At 43.5% G+C, this 21,786-nt stretch overlaps 1 protein-coding gene across 1 annotated transcript in view; it reads left to right on the top strand.

Annotated features, from left to right (window-relative positions):
• The window catches only part of COG6 (component of oligomeric golgi complex 6), a 108,111-nt gene that overhangs the window by 29,860 nt on the left and 56,465 nt on the right, over nucleotides 1-21,786 (top strand). The window contains exons 5-8 of the mRNA XM_066582301.1: nucleotides 9,360-9,471; nucleotides 13,243-13,325; nucleotides 14,671-14,741; nucleotides 15,535-15,628. Of these exons, the coding sequence (XP_066438398.1) occupies nucleotides 9,360-9,471; nucleotides 13,243-13,325; nucleotides 14,671-14,741; nucleotides 15,535-15,628 (360 nt within the window). The remainder of the gene's footprint in view (nucleotides 1-9,359; nucleotides 9,472-13,242; nucleotides 13,326-14,670; nucleotides 14,742-15,534; nucleotides 15,629-21,786) is intronic.

The following is a 21,786-nucleotide window of genomic DNA, read 5'->3' on the forward strand; positions in this document are numbered from 1 at the left end:
TTGGAATACTGTGTCCAGTTATGGGCACCCTACTTTAAAAAAGACATAGACAAACTGGAGCAAGTTCAGAAAAGAGTTACCAGGATGGTGAGCGGTCTGCAAATCATCGCCCTATGAGGAACGGTTAAAGGATCTGGGAATGTTAACCTTGCAGAAGAGAAGGCTGAGAGGACACTTAATAGCTGTCTACTAGAGATGAGCGAGCACCAAAATGCTCGGGTGCTCGTTACTTGAGTCGAACTTTCAGTGATGCTCGAGAGTTCGTTTCGAGTAACGAACCCCATTGAAGTCAATGGGTGACTCGAGCATTTTTGTATATCGCCGATGCTCGCTAAGGTTTTCATTTGTGAAAATCTGCAAAACACAAGAAAGTGATGGAAACGACACAGAAACGAATAGGGCAGGCAAGGAGCTACATTTTGGGCTGTATCTCAAGTTCCCAGGTCCCACTATTAAGCCACAATAGCGGCAAGAGTGAGACCCCGTACGCGGGATGAATTGTCGGGAAGGGCTTAAATATATAAGCCCTTCCCTACAATTCATCCAGAAATGTGTAAAAATAAAAAATATATATATACTTACCTGGTCCCGGCAGAACGATGTTAGCCCATTGAATTCAATGAAGCCGGCAATACAGCTGACTCCATTGAAAGCAATGGGCTGCCGGCGATCGCGGGATGAATTGTCGGGAAGGGGTTAAATATATAAGCCCTTCCCTGCAATTCATCCAGAAATGTGTAAAAATAAAAAATATATATATACTTACCTGGTCCCGGCAGACGGAGTTCAGTGCGGCAGGCTGCAGTTCTCCTGAACTGCTCTGAACAGCTGTGAGTAGTATTCAGCAGCCAGGGATTTAAAATCCCCGCCTGCTGAATGAGAGGCCTCTGATTGGTCACAGCCTGACCAATCAGAGGCATCCCTCACTCACACCCATTCATGAATTCATGAATGGGTGTGAGTGAGGGATGCCTCTGATTGGTCAGGCTGTGACCAATCAGAGGCCTCTCATTCAGCAGGCGGGGATTTTAAATCCCTGGCTGCTGAATACTACTCACAGCTGTTCAGAGCAGTTCAGGAGAACTGCAGCCTGCCGCGCTGAACTCCGTCTGCCGGGACCAGGTAAGTATATATATATTTTTTATTTTTACACATTTCTGGATGAATTGCAGGGAAGGGCTTATATATTTAGCCCCTTCCCGACAATTCATCCCGCGATCGCCGGCATCCCATTGCTTTCAATGGAGTCGGCTGTATTGCCGGCCCTATTGAATTCAATGGGCTAACATCGTTCTGCCGGGACCAGGTAAGTATATATATATTTTTTATTTTTACACATTTCTGGATGAATTGTAGGGAAGGGCTTATATATTTAAGGCCTTCCCGACAATTCATCCCGCGTACGCCGGCAGCCCATTGCTTTCAATAGAGCCGGCTGTATTACTGGCTCCATTGAATTCAATGGTCAGTGCTCGTTTAATCGAGACGAGTACCGCGTGGTGCTCGTCTCGAGTAACGAGCATCTCGAGCACCCTAATACTCGAACGAGCATCAAGCTCGGACGAGTATGCTCGCTCATCTCTACTGTCTACAAATATCTGAAGGGCTGTCACAGTGCAGAGGGATCAGCCCTATTCTCATTTGTGCAAGAAATGACTAGAAGCAATGGGATGAAACTGAAAGGTAAGATGAAAATAAAGGTTTGGTACGGTGTTAGCCAGTAGAGTACAATGTGACTCTTCCCAGCAAGAGAAACCACATGATCTTGTAGATATGATACCTTTTAATGGCTGACAAAAATACATGATGTTGTAGCAAGCTTACAAACCTCATGGGTTCTTCTTTAGGCTTAGGGAAGAAATGCTTTAGGCAATACCCTGCCTCAGCCAGAAAATACCTTTTTCATATATTATGACCCTCTTGATCTGACAGGCTCGTTTCACTCATTATTGATATATTGTCCCATGTCCTCGCTTTTAGGAAGATTAGTTTTGTTGTTTGCTATAGAATTTGTAGTTTGATGGGAGCTAAAAATAAGGTTTTATTTTTTTTAGTTGACATCAATGTGAAGAAAACCTAAGGGAAAATTGTTTTTTTTCTCATTTAATGTTTAATTTATTTGATTGCTTGAGACTTATTAGAAAGTAAAATGAGGCAGAGGTGAGAACTCAGTATAACAACTTTAAGGATTGCTCTCAGCGCTTCTGTGTGTTCTGTACGTGTCGTTTGTGCACTTGGGAATCTAAAACCGCTGCTACCATTGGGATAAAATACTGAACGGAGACGTTCCTTTCATGTACAAAAATAAGATTAAACGTAAATTATATTTATATCGATGGGTATTTTTTAACCCTGACCTGCCTGTGTTATTTCTAAACATAAACAAAATTTGACGAAAACTTAAAGGGGTCTTCCAATTATGCAAAGTTGCTGCCAAATGACTGATGATCAAAAGTTTATTAAAGTTGACAATGTGTAGCTCTAAAAACCATCCTCTTCTGCTGGTACTTCAGAGATGTTGATTCACAGGTTGCCTTTGGATACGACCTGTAGGTATTGCAGTGCTACAGGGCGGGCATGCTCAGTAGGAATGACCAGGGACGGCTTTTTTTTTTTTTTTCCTCTTCTGGTCTCTGGATCAGATTGTTGACCAACAGCAGAGCAACGCTTAGCAGGGATGCACACAGGAAGGAAGAACAGAGCAGGGAATTCTGAGAAATGTAGATCGGCAGAAATACGGAGCCCATCTTGGAAAAATAGCCATGTAGGGGAAACCTCAGAAACAGAGGACAGGATAAAAAGGTAATGGCTTTGAGATTTATACCCATAACCGGTGGTGGATGAACATGGCGCAAACACCTTTCATATATGGAATATTTGAACATTTGCTTCACAACCGGAATACCTCTTTAAAATTAGTCTTTCGAGGGTAAAAGTGGTCAAAGATTCCAATAAAAATCATACAGGGTATTTGACTCGAAGCACCACCCTTATTCTGCCTTATATTTTGTGTAGAACTGTACTAATTTAGGAGGTTGTTTATCTATGCCTCATCCTGTTTCCTGACGCAGGTGTTTTTGTTCATTCTTGGTGTGCAGTTCACATTTCCGAAAAGGTGGGGCTCATTTATCACAACTGTTTAGCAGTAAGACTGTCCTTATTGCCCTTAGCAACGAATTAGACCTCGGCTTTCATTTCTGAAACCCGGTAAAATGAAAGCTGAGCTCTGATTTGTTGCAATAGGCAACACACATTACAATTAGACCGTTGATAAATGTGGCCCAGTGTCTTTTGCTAACTATGGGTTACTCAGAGTATTCTATTTAAGAGTGTGTTTTCTCGTACGCACATACTGGATGACTGGCTCATTTGTGGAATGTCAGTGGCAATTTTAGGCAAAGTCTAAAAGTTGCACTATAGCCAATCGGATAAGCATTTGGTGGAGACAAGAACTTTGTTGGATGCTCATCAAGGAGGGTGGCTGAAGATGTCAGCGGCCAATGTCCAGGATATGAGCGTACATTTTCACTCTTCACTGCAAAGGACTCCATCGTTTTATTACAAGAAACTGGTAAGTTCTTTGCAACATCTCAAAGAGCCACTAAGCAAGTAATGTTGAAACCCTACCACGTCACGCTTATTCAGGAACTGCAGCCACGTGATATGGTGAAGCATATCAACAAAATTTAGGCCAACATCAGGAACTCTTGACCATCACGTGGTACACAGATGAAGCGTGGTTCCATCTGTGTGGCCACCTGAATATCCAAAAATTTGTGAACTAGCTGGATGATGAGGAACTGCAGAATGGTTACTTCTAACAAGACAAGGCAACTTGTCACACGCCCAACCAGAGCATGCTGGAAATTAATTTGATCTTCGGGGACATCATATCAAAGCTTCTGTGGACACCAAGATCACTGGTCCTTATGCTAGCAGACTTTTTCCTGTGGGGCCACTTAAAGGATAAAGTGTACACCAGTAATTCCCACACCATCGCTGCACTGAAAAATGCCATTAGAGGTAAAATTGCTGCAAAAGATGTGGGCATGTTGCTGCGCATTTTTGACAACATGGAGCGCTGGGTCCTAAAGTGCTTGGAGGTTGCCAATTGCCAATATTGCAAAACTACTGGGTTGCACTTCGAGTCAACTATACCGCACAATGTCCAGAGATAGTGTTCTTCATTATGTTCTTCAACGACAGTTATGCTTTAATGTTGATGTGTTGGAAGCAGGAAAAATGGCCAAGTGTTAGAATTTGAGTGACTTTGACAAGGGTCAAATTGTCATGACTAGACGACTGAGTCAGAGCATCTCCACAGCGGCAGGTCTTGTGATTCGTCCCCCGTAAGTAGTAGTTACTGTATGCCAAACGTGGTCCAAGAATGGACAACCGGTAAATGGCGACAGGGTCATGGGTACCCAAGGCTCTTTGATGTGTTTGGAGACAGAAGGCTAGCCCATCAGGTTCTATCCTACAGAAGAGTTACTGTACTACACATTGCTGAAAAAGCTACTGCTGGTTACAAAGGAAAGGTGGCAGAGCACACAGGGCATCACAGCGTGCAGCTCTAGACCAGTCAGAATGCCATGCTGATCCCTGTACACTGCCAAAATTGCCTAATCTGGGCAAGTGAACATCAGAACTGGACTACGAAGTAATGGAAGAAGGTGACCTGGTTTGAGAAATCCCGACACTTACCTGCTTCTACTTCTAGACTAGTAGTGCTTCTTAAAGGGGTTGTCCAGGATTAAAAAAGAAAAGAAAGCCGCCTTTCATCCAAAAGCAGCAGCGCATAACCTCATCGTACAGAGTAGATGTGCATCAGTGTGACTGAGCTGTAACACTGGAAGCAACTTGTGCAAAGGTGTAGCACTGCTCCTGGAAGAAGGTGCACATGGTACCACACCTTTACATTGGTGACTGATGGCTCTTCCTGGACATTTGCTATATATATATTACACTCATTCTCAAACAAAGATCCCTCCCCTAGATGGAGGAGTTGTACGCAGTTGCATCTTTCTCTGTCTGAATGTAACTCTGAAATAAGTGATTACAATATCAGAGCAAAACGATAATTTCCTGTGGGGAAACTGACCCCTTGAAGGGAGGCTCCAGTACCCTGTTGTACCTCCTCTAGCTTGGATACAAGATGTGATACAGACGGGCATGGAGGCTCTAGTACCCTGTTGTACCGCCTCTAGCTTGGATACAAGATGTGATACAGGTAGGCATGGAGGCTCTAGTACCCTGTTGTACCGCCTCTAGCTTGGATACAAGATGTGATACGGGTAGGCATGGAGGCTCTAGTAGCCTGTTGTACTGCCTCTAGCTTGGATACAAGATGTGATACAGGTGGGCAGTGGGCATGGAGGCTCTAGTACCCTGTTGTACCTCCTCTAGCTTGGATACAAGATGTGATACGGGCAGGCATGGAGGCTCTAGTACCCTGTTGTACCTCCTCTAGCTTGGATACAAGATGTGATATGGGCAGGCATGGAGGCTCTAGTACCCTGTTGTACCTCCTCTAGCTTGGATACAAGATGTGGTACAGGTAGGCATGGAGGCTCTAGTACCCTGTTGTACCTCCTCTAGCTTGGATACAAGATGTGATACGGGTAGGCATGGAGGCTCTAGTAGCCTGTTGTACTGCCTCTAGCTTGGATACAAGATGTGATACAGGTGGGCAGTGGGCATGGAGGCTCTAGTACCCTGTTGTACCTCCTCTAGCTTGGATACAAGATGTGATACGGGCAGGCATGGAGGCTCTAGTACCCTGTTGTACCTCCTCTAGCTTGGATACAAGATGTGATACGGGCAGGCATGGAGGCTCTAGTACCCTGTTGTACCGCCTCCAGCTTGGATACAAGATGTGATACGGGTAGGCATGGAGGCTCTAGTACCATGTTGTACCACCTCTAGCTTGGATACAAGATGTGATACAGGTGGGCATGGAGGCTCTAGTACCCTGTTGTACCGCCTCTAGCTTGGATACAAGATGTGATACGGGTAGGCATGGAGGCTCCAGTACCCTGTTGTACCACCTCTGGCTGGGATACAAGATGTGATACAGGCGGGCATGGAGGCTCTAGTACTCTGTTGTATTGCCTCTAGCTTGGATACAAGATGTGATACAGGCGGGCATGAAGGCTCTAGTACCCTGTTGTACAGCCTCTAGCTTGGATACAAGATGTGATACTGGTGGACATGGAGCCTCTAGTACCCTGTTGTAAAGCCTCTAGCTTGGATACAGCTTTGGCAAGCACCTGGCAATGGTTCTGGCAGACACAGGGGCCTGTAACAATGGCGCCACCTGTCTCTGGTGCCAACCACCTTCTCACATTTCAATAATGTGCCCCTTTTCAAACTCTTAACTGGGCGAAATCCTTTCTATTGTGTCGTAGAGGCGTCTGGTGGACAACCAGCTCTACACAAGTGAAATAGAGGTCACTGCACACACGGAGCTCTGAGAGCCTTTGTATAGGCCATTTCACATACTACCTGGTAATAAAAAAATGTCCTATTTTCGGCGTTTTACTGTGTAAAACTTAGTAAATACGCAATTGCACGCCTAATACTGTTTTTTACGCAGGTTGATATGTCACCGGGAAGGCCAAAAAGTTTTGACATCAGCTGTCTTACTGCACATAAAAATACCGCTCTGCCCGCAGCACACCGCTGCAAAATAGATCCAGCGTTTGTACATGCGGTCGTGCGGGTGACCCGTCGGGTGTGTGCCCTCATACATCACACATGCAGTCCTCTTCCAGCTGTATAGTATTCTGTCCTTGGAGAGACATTTCACTTTCCCTGCGGTTCATTAATAATGATAGTAAAAGTAAAAAACCGTTCTCCTTTCCCGTGCTCCCCCGGCATATATACACCATGTAGCGGCTACACATGTACTATGCGCATATTTACTCCAGTCTTCTTTCTGCAGAGTTTGCAGTTTTGCAGTTACTGCAGACGGTGGTTAAGTGGCGCCAGCGATTACGGCAGGACACGTTGCTGCTCAACCCTTTTTTACATAGTGAGATTATTGGCGCGCTTGCACCAGTTTTTTTTTTTTTTAGTGCTGTCTAATTTAGTTCTTCGCTGTCTTTTCTGTTCTAATTACTTTCCGAGTTCTCACATATTTCTAAAACACAAGAGGCGTGCAGCAGCTGCAGCGCTGGTGAGCTGCACACCAGGAATTAGTCCCTTTGGGCGACAGAACACGTCTCTGTTGTATTCCCAGCGACCGAAAATGGACCATCATTTTCTGAACAGCATGAGAGCGATTGCAGCGGAATCTGGTTACCATAGAAACAAGTGAGGCAGCGGACAGGACTTCATTAGGACCCTCCGGAGATCAGAAAGCAGGACTATGCCATGAAACCTTCCCGTGATCCGCTACCTTTGTCTCCCTGGGACACGTCTTAAGTTTTCTATGGCACTTTTGTTCCCCCTCATCTTTATCCGCATAATTATGAGCCGGTGAAGTCTGTTTCCACGCACCCCTCATCGCTGGAAGAAGGGGGACAACCTTACTATTAGTCCACGTTCACACCAGCACTTTATACTTATGTTATCCCGCTCTGTCCTAACAGTCAAACAACAGAAAATCCTCAAGTGCCGAGCCTGTTGAGTCCGACCCTATTCAACATCATGTAGTCCGCTTTGTCCCCCAGCATTTTACTGGTTAAGTTGGTTAGTGTGTTGTGCTATTTTGTACCAAATCTACACTGGAGCCTCTATCGCAGATGCGGATGTAGCCATATCTGTGTGTTGTTGTTGGTTATTGGGGGTGTAAACATAAGACGTTGTTCACACTAGGAAATCCACGTTTGTAACGTTTGCTTGTCTGAGCGCGGATTTCTTCTGTCGATTTGCAACTACCTCAGATATCCTTCAATGGAGCTAACCTGAATGGGGAAAATTTGAAGAGGGGCAAACTTTTTTTTAATGAGGGGCAAACTTTTTTTTAATGAGGGGCAAACTTTTTTTTAATGAGGGGCAAACTTTTTTTTAATGAGGGGCAAACTTTTTTTTAATGAGGGGCAAACTTTTTTTTAATGAGGGGCAAACTTTTTTTTAATGAGGGGCAAACTTTTTTTTAATGAGGGGCAAACTTTTTTTTAATGAGGGGCAAACTTTTTTTTAATGAGGGGCAAACTTTTTTTTAATGAGGGGCAAACTTTTTTTTAATGAGGGGCAAACTTTTTTTTAATGAGGGGCAAACTTTTTTTTAATGAGGGGCAAACTTTTTTTTAATGAGGGGCAAACTTTTTTTTAATGAGGGGCAAACTTTTTTTTAATGAGGGGCAAACTTTTTTTTAATGAGGGGCAAACTTTTTTTTAATGAGGGGCAAACTTTTTTTTTATTGAGGGGCAAACTTTTTTTTTATTGAGGGGCAAACTTTGGATTTGGTGATGACTTTGCTAAAACTCTGTGGAGACCAACAATTGTACAAATGATCATTTGTCAGCTAATGGGATCTGAATCTAGTTGTGTAAAAATCCAATACATAAGCGCCATTTTGTTGATCAGCGCTTGTCTACTGGAGTGAATTGCTTGGTGTAAAAGAACCCTTAAAGGGGTTGCATCGCAGTTGACTTTTATCACCTATCCATCTAATATTCTGATTGGTGGGAATCTTGCTGCTCAGACCCTCGCTTATCCCGAGAATGGGGGTCCCGTGTCCCCCTGTTGTCGTCACTATGGGCTTACTTCACCACCCATAGTGGATAGGTGATAAATGTCAACTGCGGTACAACTCCTTTAAAGTGATGAATAACCTCCTCGTAAACGTTAAAGGATAACTCCGTAGATTTGACTTTCAGGAGTCGGTGAAAGCCGACTGCCCGCTCCTGGGAGCGCTTTGCTGATAGCTATGGAAGCTGTCCACCAAAAGCTGAAAACTGGTCAAAGACTTGGATTTAATGATGTTTTTTGATTTTAGGAAAAAAAAAGTGACTTAATGTTCTTTAAATGTTACTGTGATTTTGCTTTTATTGATTTCTAGAAATCCCATTCAGTGAAATCTATCTAAAGTTAGAAAGTTCAATGCTGCCAAGGAGATAGTAAAGGCAGTAGGCACCAGAAAGTCCACAAGGACTTTGGTAATGTTTTACTGCCACCTACTGGCACCTTTTATTAATGACTCTCATTTGTACTTCATGCAATGGTGTTACTTTGGTCTTATCTTAGCATCAGCTATGTGTATAGAAGCTTTATTACCTTTGTATTTTGCAATGGACAGATAATTATAATCCTTTGTATTTGACATAAGTGTTGCATGTAATGAGTGAATGTTACAGCAGAGGGAAAAACCTGCAGATATCATGGAACATCACTAGTATTCTGTTTCTTCCAGCCAGCGATTGGAGATTCGAGCCCAGGTTGCAGATGCTTTCTTAGAAAAATTTCAGCTTACATCTGATGAAATGAATATACTCCGAGGAACCAATGAAGGACCCTTAACAGAGGTAAAGAGTGAAGCTCCTTGACTATAGACAGTTGGAATTAAATGGCTCTACTACTATATTCAAAAAGTTAGTATTCCTACCAAAAATAAAGATTTTACTAAATCTAATCTAGCCCATTAAAAAAGCACTTCATTACTGGTACTTAAAGGGGTTGTCTCGCGGCAGCAAGTGGGGTTATACACTTCTGTATGGCCATAATAATGCACTTTGTAATATACATCGTGCATTAATTATGAGCCATACAGAAGTTATTCACTTACCTGCTCCGTTGCTAGCGTCCCCGTCGCCATGGATCCGTCTAAATTCGCTGTCTTCTGGCGTTTTTAGATGCGCTTGCGCAGTCCGGTCTTCTGCCTTGTATGGGGCCGCTCGTGACGGAGAGCTGGTCCCGCGTCGTCATCGTAGCTCCGCCCCGTCACGTGTGCCGATTCCAGCCAATCAGGAGGCTGGAATCGGCAATGGACCGCACAGAGCCCACGGTGCACCATGGGAGAAGACCCGCGGTGCATCGTGGGTGAAGATCCCGGCGGCCATCTTGGAGAAGGAAGAAAGAAGTCGTCGCAGAGCGGGGATTCGGATAAGTAATATATATATATATATATATATATAATATAATTGTTTTTTTTTAACCCATCCTTTGGGCTTGTCTCGCGCCGAACGGGGGGCCTATTGAAAAAAAAAAACGTTTCGGCGCGAGACAACCCCTTTAAATGTTCCGAGTCCTCCTGTTCTCAGGATTGGTGGGGGGTCTCAGCAGTGTAACCCCCACTGATAAGCAAGTTATCCTCTATCCAGTGGATAGTGGGTAAATTGCTATATTACAACCTCCGTTTAAAGGCTATGGATATCTTTGAGGGGGTAGGGCGCTAATTTTTTTTTTCATTTCATGTATTTTGGGCTGAGAATTTTTGCGGTAAGGGTAAATTAAAAATTTTGCACAGTTTTTCTCTGTAGCTTCTACATATCGTTGTATGTACAAACTGCAGTCTAATGGCCCTTCTACAAAGGACGATTATTGTTTAGAATCATTTAAATTCCCCTGAGAATGTGAACGATAATCGTCCCACCTTAGTGCATCGAGCGACTCAGCGAGAGTTGTTGGAGCATTCAGTTTCAGAAAACTGAACAAAAACACCAGTCGGTCACTCTCACTCCCCAGCCCGCTCCATCTCCATGCCTGCAACACAGGAGCGAGCACCACTGGGATGAGTGTTGGCATCGTTTGCCCCACAGCTCGTCCTATGTAAATTTGGCCAATGGACCATTGGCCATCTATCCAGCCTCATTGATGGGTCTCCTATTTAGGCCTCCTGTCCACGGGTGGATTTTTGCCGCGGAGTCTGGAGTGGGTGTCCACCTCCGGATTTTGAAACAGTAACTCTCCATGGCATGCTATGGAAAAATGATTTTTCATGCACACTAGTGGAAACCAATTGCGGTTTCCACTCACGGATGAAAAATCGCAGCATGCTCTATTTTACTGCGATTCCCGCACGTACATCTTCCATTGAAGTTAATGGAAGACGTACGTGACTATTGTCACTAAAGGGGAAGTTTTCTCCTGTAACAGGGGCTCCTATGGATGCCCCAGCTACAGTGGGAAAGTATCAAATTAAAAAAAAAAAAAAAATATGTGACTGTCCCCCAGAGGTCTTATATGATGTCATGGGGGACGTGGATAATAAAAAACATAATTGCATAAATGAGTAAAAACAAATATCACAGAATAAAACAACAATATATACATAAGAAAGAAAATAACCCAAAGCCAACACCAACCAAAACCATCGTTAGATGCGCCCTGTAATCCTATATGTCATGGGAAAAAATGCAGCAAAAATAATTTTGATAGCTAAAGGAAAAAAATAGGGCAATAAAACCACCACATGGGTAAAATCCCTAAAGTGTCTGGTCCTTAGGGTACAAAACAGCCTGGTCCTTAAGGGGTTAATATGAGCAGCGGTGATGGCATCAGACAGCCAGTAGTGTGATTTTCTTATGATCACAACGTATAAATGTACAGAAGCACCTTTGTCTTGGTACAAGTGGATGTCTGCTTTATAGATTATATTATTTGTAGTGTGTGGAAACTCACTTGTGTCAAAGCTGCATGAGGGCGCTCTTCCCTGTGCTGGATTTTGGTGCAGATTTTGACACTGAACCACAGCAGATGTCACCCCTAAAATAAAGAGGGTGAAATCTGCTGCGGATCCATGTCAAAGTCCACACTAATGGTGTGAATGTTGACGTGGATGTTGGTGCAGACTTCCTGCTGTTTCTGTGGCCGTTTTTCATGTGTGTGTTTTTTGAGATAAAGCCACATGTGGATTCCAAAGGAATGGGAAATATAATGGAAGGGCTTCTCCTTCCTGCTGGATCCACTTCTGGCTTTGGCTCAAATTGTGGCTTTTTTCCCAAACCTAAACCATCCTAAGGCCCGTAGCTTCACATATCTCTAATGTAGGCACAAGACCTAACCATAAGTCTAATGACTCCAAATGACAGTATAGTAGTGTCCTATCCAAGGTATATCCCTATGATGCTGTCAGTTCAGAGCATCAGACCAGCAGCCGGGCCGGGACCTGCGACCATTGTACAGGCGCACAAATGTTCCCGTATTACACTTGTGTGAAGCTGGCCTTAAGCTAGATTTGCATCTGCATTGATGGTTTTTTGGGTTGGTTTTCCATGGGATGACTGTTGAGCACATAAGCTGCTAACCGTCATCCCAGCGATTATCATTCTTTGAATGGCGGTGGAGCACATTGGCGATCTCTTCCGACCACCCACCTCCATTCGGAGTAAACGGGCGGTCGTTCATAAATGACAGCAGTCCACTTTTTGCAGGCAGAAAAACCTAATGATGAACAATAAGCGAGCAAAGTATGGCTTGTCGGTCAATCTTTGCCCGTGTTTACTCGCAATGATTATTATATTTACACCATTGTGATTCCGATCATTCGACGAACGAGTGAACGCTTGTTCATCAGGTGATCGATCATTGTCAGCAAGCATAAAAAAGGCTCGGTGGTTGGCTGTACATCTCCCTATGGGAATGGGAAGATACCGAGACAGCCTATGGGGACAAATGATCATACCAACAATCGGTCGTCTTCATAGTACCAATCGGCCTTTGTAAAAGAAAAGGAAGCAAGCGCCAATCAATGCTTGTTACATCAAACTGAAAATTTGGCCTCTGTAAAAGGAAACTTAACCCTTTGCAATCCAATTTTGGATTCAAGGTTTCCTAGGGGGCTTTCTCTTTCTCTTTTTATCCAATGGCGCCGTCTGCTGGCTAGAGCCAGTACTGCGGTATGGGACATGCTGGAGAGTGTCCCAACAACAGAGCAGCCAGTAATATACAGTAAGAATACCCTGCCGGACGTCTTCTGACATCTGAGCTGTACAGCCTTCAATCAGAATGTCTTCAGACGTCAGACAGTGGATTGGAAAGGGTTAAGTTACTTTTGCCTTTTGTTTTGCCATGTCAATTGGAAGTATACTTCTGGAAGATCTCCTGATATGTACCTCTGATGGACATTCTTGTGTTCTCTACAGTAATCTGATGTGGGATCAACTTAGCATCTTGGCCATTGCTCCATGCCAATGATTCGTGGGGGTACCAGCAGTCGGTTCCCCACTATTGCATTATTTACCACCTAAATTGTCCTCAGGTGATAAATCCTAAGGCTGGAATACCCCTTTAATGCAAAAAACCCTTCTTGTACATATTTCAACGTGTAATCATGCATCTGTCTTCTTCATTTTAAGGATTTTTTCAAAGTACTGGCAAAGGTAAAACAAATTCACAACGATGTAAAAGTACTTCTGCGGACAAACCAGCAAACTGCAGGGTAAGTTGTGGCTATACAGCTGGTGTCCTTGTACACTGGCGTCACGTGGACGGTTGAAGGGGAGTTCTCAAGAGTGGGGAAAAAAGGCAGGGAACGTTTGGAGATAGAAAAATAAGCCCTACTCTCCTCTGTTGTGGACCTCTGCCCCACACAAGAGTCCTGGTCCCTGCCTCTTCAGTCCTGAGAGAAGCTTCTAGGTGGTCACATACCATTCATTATGCATGTGACACCTCAGCCAATCACAGGCTTCAGGGGGGATTCTACTCTGAGCAGCACATGATTGCTTAAGCTTGTGATTGGCTGAGTAGTCACATGCACAAAGAATGGCACGTTACTGCTTCAGCTTCTTCCCGGATTGGAACAGCAGAGGCCAGGACTCCTGTATTGGACTGGGGGGGGGGGGGGGCACAAAAACACTAAATATGGATTATATATGCATGAAAGCTTAAAAATGTTATTTTCACTAAAATCCCTTTTAATAGGGTATTCCCATCTCGGACAATCATGGCATATTGTTAGGTAATGCCTTCCTGCTGGGACTCTCGCTGATCCTGCTAATGAAGGTGATATAGCGCTAAAACCACTTCAGTCTCGGGGTCCCTTCAAATCCTCACTGATCACAAAGGCATTGACTTATTCTGTAATCGGCCATCGCTTTTTGTGATGGGGATCACTCTTTGACAGGTCATTATAATGCCATTATCCTACCCATTATGACGTTGGCTCTGAAGAGCAATGTGCATTGCTCCAATAAAGAAAAGTATGCCCGGATGACCTTGTTTGTAGATTGGCCCCAACTACTGTAACTCCTAGCTGGCTCCTGGCATCTTTTATTTCCAGTGTCATGTATCACTTTCCATTCTTCTTACACAGTTACAACGCCTCTTGCTAAATAATATACCTAGTTGCGTATTTATATAAACTGACTTCTTGCATTACCACGTTTTTCCTGCAGTGGGCGCTGCAGTAGAAATTACAGTCACAATTTTTTGCAGAGTTTTTCTAGTTTTTTTTTTCTGCCTAAAATCAAAATTTTGTCCCCGCTGTGAAACATTTTAAAGCGTCTAATGCTGGTATTTAGTGGGCCATTATTATATGTATTTAATCTCTATGAACAGTGGAAAATAATAATTTCTCCACAATGCGGTACAGGAAACACTTGATTTGTGACTTTCCAGAAGTATCCTACAAGTGGGTATTATCACACTGTGTAATTATTTGTGTAGGTGGAATAATGAGGGCTCGCTGGGAGTCAGGGATTTCTCTCCTCTTCTCCTTACAGGGAGATATGAGTGCCTTAATTGTGTGTAATAGAGGTAACGCTGTTCTCTTGTTGACTTGTCAGGCTGGAAATTATGGAGCAGATGGCTTTACTTCAAGAAACCTCATATGAGCGCTTGTATCGTTGGGCACAAAGTAAGTGCTTTTTTTCTCTTTACCTTTTACCTAAACAGTAAGTAGAATATTTTTTTACCCTGTGTAAAAAGAACAGAGGAATACACCGAGTGGCCACTTTATTAGAGACCCCCATTTAGTAGAACATTGGACCTTCTTTGGCCTTCAAAATCTCAGCAGTTCATTGTGGTGTAAACTTCACTAGGTGTTGGAATTGTTCGGCAAGAATATTGGCCCATGTGGACAGAAAGCTTCTTATAATCGCGGGAGGGAAGGCGGGACGGGGGCGGTGCTAATTCCTGTAATTTAGCCTCCCTGATTTGAAGATGGTGTAGTGGAACTAGTCACTCCATAGAACATTCTTCCATTGCCTAACTGCCCAATGAACACGGCAAACTATGGCTGACACCTCCAAGAGTATCCGTCTTATGTGGCATGGTTTAGGACACGTGACGTGCTAAGAAGTGACAATCCAGTCTACTGATGGTGGGAACAAATACATCTGGTAGGATAGTGTAATAGTAGATATGAAACTTTAATGCCAGTTGTCCATTCTTCACACCATGGTTGTGCTCCAGCTCTAGTGCTTGCAGCAGTGTTCGTCTTCTATCCATGGAGACACACAGGTCTACTACATAGGAGTTGTATACACAAAATACTAGATTTTTTTTTAAGCACTACTATTTGCATTTCTTTATTTTTTTTCATTTTAGGCGCATTAATTGGCGCATTGCGCAAACCCTTTAATTATGGTTTTCTCTTTCTTGGTGAATGTACCAGTCTTACATGTATTCCATTGATTGTCTCTTGACAGATGAATGCAGAACATTGACCCAGGAATCGTGTGACATTTCACCCATTCTGTCACAGGCCATGGATGCTTTGCAGGATAGACCAGTGCTATACAAGTGAGTAACATTGTTGTTTATAGCCGCCTTTAACAGAATAATTGTAAGGCTCTGTTCACATCAACATCCGTATTTCTGTTCCAGGTGGTTAAGTGAGCTCAAAAACACAAACTACACTGACAAGTGAGCAGTTCTTGCTCAGTGCCCTGTAGGGTCCCGTGTTTATATGCCCCGAAAATCGCGCACAATCTCTCTTTCGAGTGATCACTCGGGGGACTATTGGTCTGTGTAAAAGTGCTCTAAGTTTGCAGCGCTGGAGACCGAGGAGTCTGATGTGGCTTAATAATAATCATGCATTCACTGCTTCTCACTGCCTCTGACTAAGGCCAATGTCCACGGGCAAATTTGATCCACGCAGGAGATCCACAAATCAAGCCGCCTATAGAGAAGCATGGCCATCCGCAAATGGATTAAAGCATGCGCATTTGTTTTGCGGACCTTTTGTTATGAGCAGGTACGCGAATACGCCGTTTGGAGGTGGTTGGGGGGGCCTATACCTCGATGCGTGAGGATACTGGGCTGACCGATTCTGAAAATATGATTCATATCGGACTAGGACCTACACACAACCAAGTGTCCTTTTATTAAAAGATTTTTGTATGTGAATTGTGCAGTCAGGATGTCTACGGGAAATATCCATGGTGTCAATCTTCATCGGCAGGGGGTCAGTTAGCTTTCCTCTGTCACTAGCTTTTTTTTGCCATTGGAACAAAGAAGTTCCTGGCCTTTTGTACATCAAAGGCCTGGGCAGATGCCAGGGAGGAAGGGTGAATTAATATGGAGTCCACTCGGCTTTTCCAGGGTCCTGAACGTCAAATTGATATGGATAGTTGGGGGATACTTTATCAATATCCCTATATCCCACAGCTCTCATTGGTTGTATAGGCGCAGCTCCCATTGAACACAAACCAGGCTGTTGACCGTGCTATCTGCTTCAAGCTCTGTCTGCACTGACAGCTGCCCAGGCGATCAGCTGATCGGTGGGGATCCTGAGCAGCAGACTCCCGCCGATCAACTATTCATGATTTATTCTGAGGATGGCTCATCAATAGTAATAGTCCTGGAGAACCCCTTTCAAGGTACAGCTATAGGATTCGCAATGGATCTACTAAACATCCACTGTGGCAGAAAGTGCACCAATCTCGGCAATGTGACCGTATACATTGTACCTTTTATTGAGGAACATAACGTTCTAGTAAAGTGGTATTGTGGATTCATGCTGTGATTTGTAAAGCCATTTCTTCCCTCGTCCTATAACGCTTTTCCCCACTAGATGGCGGTAGCGCTTTACTTTCAGGCATTACATAATGTCTGTCCTTGCTACCTAAGATTAGAGCCAGTCTGCAGAAGTGAGAATTCATGTGGAGAAGCTTGTTTTCTGTTCAGATCTAATGTAATTTACCCCGTATCTGAAATTGCAAAAATATTTCCCATGTGCTCTGCCTGCCTTTTTATACTGCGCAGACCTAGTGCTGGCATTAAATAGATGCTGCAGTCATTACCAATCTTTCACGTTTCTTGGAAATCTCATCCACTTTTGCTAAGCAGACGGCAGTCTTTATTCGTGGTTATGTCTTCGAAAATAGATCCAAGGGCGATGCAATATTACAATGAATCTAAACGTACTGATACCGCTACACGGCCGCAGAAAGGATCTGCTGGCCTTGAGGGTCCCGTGTTTGTCAGTTGTCAGGACACACTGTAACTATTTCTTTGCCGCATGTTATGTAAAAACAAGCGTGGGAATATTCACTGTTGTGTGTAACCCTGATTGCCTTGGCTTGGTGACACAAATTAAAGGAGAACTGTCCGAAACTTTATGTACAACATACGGGACTGTGCAGGAAAAATGAGAAACGGCATTTCTATAACTTGTTTGTAGTTCTTGAAGTTAAAGTGTAACTGCGCTAAAGTCTAAAAACTTTTGATGACTCATAGGACAGGTTAAAAGTTTTCATAGCTGGGCATCTGCCTGCTGAGATCCGCACTGATCTCCAGAACGAGTCACCTGAAGCGCTCATCCAAGCTCAGTCACTGCTCACATAAAAGAAGTCTATGTGCCCGTCTTCCGCTAGCAAGGAATGACAGCAGTCGGATGAACACTTCAGCTGGCCCGTTCTAGCAATCAGTAGCCGTCTCATCAGCCAGACCTCCAGCAATCAATGTCCCGATGACATATTACAGGTTTTCAGAAAGTGCAGTTACTGTTTTAAATATCTGAAACATGCAAGTCCTTTACTACAGTGTCCCCATGACAACACTTCTGTTCTGAGTTTTTGATCAGAGGTTGCACTTTGTATTTTCCAGAGGAGTAATAATCCCCCTCCCAGTATTTTTGAGGAGTATTTTTTAGCCAAGGGGAAATATGAAAGGTATCCATTTTGGTCTTTGCCTTGGGACATTAACCCTTTCCAATCCACTGTCTGACCTCTGAAGACATTATGATTTAAGGCTGTACAGCTCCGATGTTGGAAGACGTCCGTCGGGGTTCTCTTACTGTATATTGCCAGCCTCTCTGTTGTCGGAGCCTATCCAACGTGTCACCTCATGCAGTACTGGCTTTAGCCAGCATATAGCGCCGTTGTTTAACAACAGAAAGAGTAAGCCCCCTAGGAAAACCAGAATACAAATTGGATTGGAAAGGGTTAAAGACCCTTGAAAAGGGGGTCGTACTTCGGAGTCGCATCCCTCCAACTACTGGTGGCACCAAACTGGCTGAAGAAAAACCTATTGCAAGTCTGATGCACCGTTGAGTTAGATGATAATGAAGCACACTGCTCTGAATAATAATCTGATACTTTATTGATGAAACTTAACCCTTTAAGGACCAAGCGTATTAAATACACAGCGCTTGGTTCTGGTCTTTAATCCTGTTTGATAGCAAAAGTATGACGTGGGATTAAAACTCCTGCAATGTAACAGGAGCAGGTCGGGTCCTTGGCTGTTAATTACAGCCAAGGACCCAGAGGAGGAGAGGGGAGAAGCGGATTTTAACTGCTTCTGCCTTCTCCTTCTCAGGCTAAATATTGCTCAACCCAGAGCAAAATTTTCTTCATCAATAGAGAATTTAGGGACTTCTAAATTTTATTTTACATCGTGCACAGGAATGAGGCTGTAACATCGCACAGCTTATTGAACTGGTAAGTGCAGTCACATAATTGGCTGTAGTCTGGAACAAATGCCGAAAAAAGTGGTTGGCACAGTTGGTCGCATGTAGCAACCAATCTGATAACAGCTTTCTTTTTGCAACCTGCATTATTAAGATAACTAGAGTTGCAATCTAATTGCTTGCTATAGATGCCTCTTATAATATATTAGCTGATATACTCGGCTTCGCCCGAGTTCATTTGGTACTGGTGTTTATCTGGTGGTCACACGGAAATCTTATGAAGTCGTGGTTACTTTAGAGATACCGGAAAAACATATGTTCACCATTTTGCATAGTTCTCTGTGTTACCCAGGAAACACCACGGGAGGTAACCATGCGACGTTTCCTTTATATAAAATGACATCAGGAAGTGAGATTCTTCATCAGGAAGAACGCTAATTCTTTTGCGCATAGAATTGAATAATCGAGTTGGGACCCGTTAGTTTTTCCTATTTATGACATATTCAATGCCCGTGCCAAATTTTAAGTTTCTATGTGAGAAAATTAGATTCCGTACGTAAAATTTGGACGCTAATTCTTTTGCGAATAGAATTGAATAATGGAGTTGGGACCCATTAGCTTTTCCTATTTATGACATAACCAATGCTCGTGCCAAATTTTACGTTTCTATGACACCGGAAAGTGAGAAAATTACATTCCGTACGTAAAATTTTGACGCTAATTCTTTTGCGCATAGAATTGAATAATCGAGTTGGGACCCATTAGCTTTTCCTATTTATGACATAATCAATGCTCTTGCCAAATTTCGAGTTTCTATGACACCGGGAAGTGAAAGAATTAGATTCCGTACGTAAAATTTGGACGCTAATTCTTTTGCACATAGAATTGAATAATTGTGTTGGGACCCATTAACTTTTCCCATTTATGACATAATCAATGCCCGTGCCAAATTTTAAGTTTCTATGACATTGGGAAGTGAGAGATTTAGATTATGTACATTAAATTTCGACGCCAATTCTTTTGCGCTAGAATTGAATAATCGAGTTGGGACCCAATTACTTTTCCTATTTTAGAGATAATCTATGCTTGTGCCAAAATTCATGTTTCTACGACATCGGGAAGTTGGAGAACTTTTGGCGAGTGAGTCAGTGAGTGAGTCAGTGAGTGAGTCAGTGAGTGAGTCAGTGAGTGAGTCAGTGAGTGAGTGAGTGAGTGAGTGAGTGAGTCAGTGAGGGCTTTCAGCTTTATATATATATAGATGTATATATGTGCTTCAAGCTGTCAGCTGAGTACTCTGGGCACTCTGTGGCATTACCCTGAGGGCTGCACCTGCCCCTCTTCTTGGGCCCCTCTTCCTGGCCCCTCGCGGATTTGATAAATCTAATTTCCCCATGGACATGAGGCCTAAGGCTTCCACTATTGATAACTGCAGTTTTGAACATGAGTAGGACACTGTGACCTCTGCGTTTTCTTGCTTTGAACTAGGTAAGACCTTTTATAAACTACTTCCTAATAGATACCCTGTTTCCCCGAAAATAAGACGCGTCTTATATTACTTTTTTCTCCCAAATATGCGCTACGTCTTATTTTCAGGGGGTGTCTTATTTCACCGCGGCAAATCCGTCTGTGGCCGCTAATCCCTCAATAGGCCAGCTTTGTGGACGAAAGTTCTCAGAAATCTCGTCCGCATAGGACAGCAAATCTGTCACGGCAAAGCTGGGAGAAGCCGGTGTTGTGGTGCGGATTCACCGGCCACAGAAACTGAAAAGCGTGCGGCCAGGTCGCTTCACAACAAGCGGCTGAGTGCCGTGGGATTTGAAGCAGCGCTTTCCCGGCGGAAAATTTACGCCACTGTGAAAAGTCACAGATTTTGTTGCACAGTATATGTGAGATGGGAGCGGACTTGGTGGGTCGGCGGATCTACTACAGTTTTTACCAGAGATTGGCATAAATTATTACAGCAGAACGTTTTGCCCGCTGACAGCAGTCGTGGATTTCTTTTTAGGCACATGGGCGACCTGAAATGCACCTAATGTATTATGAGGAGAGCGCCTCTTAAGACGTTGGACACATCTTCCTCCAGCAGGGATCGTATGAAGACTGACATATGGCGCATTGACTCTAATAACTTCCCTTGGAGTACTAATAGAGAAATGGTTGCAGACATTACTAGTTCATGACCATTTTATAGTATAGAACACCCCAAACTCTGAGGGTGATCGTACATGAGTGATTTCGGCCATGGGTAATACTTGCGATTTAGCCCAATTTGCCGGGCTACACCTAAGGATGCAAGTCCACCTCCAGCAAGGTAGTCCACCTGTAGAATGCGAGTGTTACACACGGCCGTATAGTAGGACCTTAAAGGAGCACCAAGGATTATCAGATTCTGCGGTATTAGGATGCTTTCTTATGGGCTGATCACCTGTCCTTGCCAATGTGTGCAGACTGTCAATGAGCTTGTCGTTGGCGCTCGTTAATAATGTTTACATTGGCAGACGATTGGCTTTGTGAGGGACAATCAGTTGTTAATGCAATCGTTTGTATATCTCCCTTTATATATAGTAAGATGTACGGCTGACCAATTAAGCTTTTAAGCCTATTGGACGATCCACAGCTGCTTATCCTATGGTGCGCAAACAATTCTTAGGGGCTGATATGTTGAGATGGGAGCCAGAGTAGCAAAATAAAGGTACGTCTGGATGCCTCAGGATGTCCCATATATAAAGGATTTTATATTTTTTTACTTGCAAAAAACCCAAGTTAACCGATTTCCTTTAAGATCCAGTTTAATATCCAGATTGGGTAAAGAACCCTCCATCTACCTTTATTGTACGGGGCTGCATGCATGCAGAATGTTTTACCCAATCAATACAGTGCGCCGGCTAAATTGCAGAGCAGCATTTGAATGAAACATTTTAGCAATAATTTCATAGTAAATTTTAAGATATTTTTGTTTCATGTCAAACACAATCACAAAATTGGCAGTTTTACGGCCAGCTATTATGTCGATCGTTAAACCCCCCCCATCTCCCCCATAGCATTGTAT

The sequence above is a fragment of the Eleutherodactylus coqui genome, chromosome 1 (genome assembly GCF_035609145.1).
Source record: "Eleutherodactylus coqui strain aEleCoq1 chromosome 1, aEleCoq1.hap1, whole genome shotgun sequence".
NCBI lineage: Eukaryota > Metazoa > Chordata > Amphibia > Anura > Eleutherodactylidae > Eleutherodactylus > Eleutherodactylus coqui.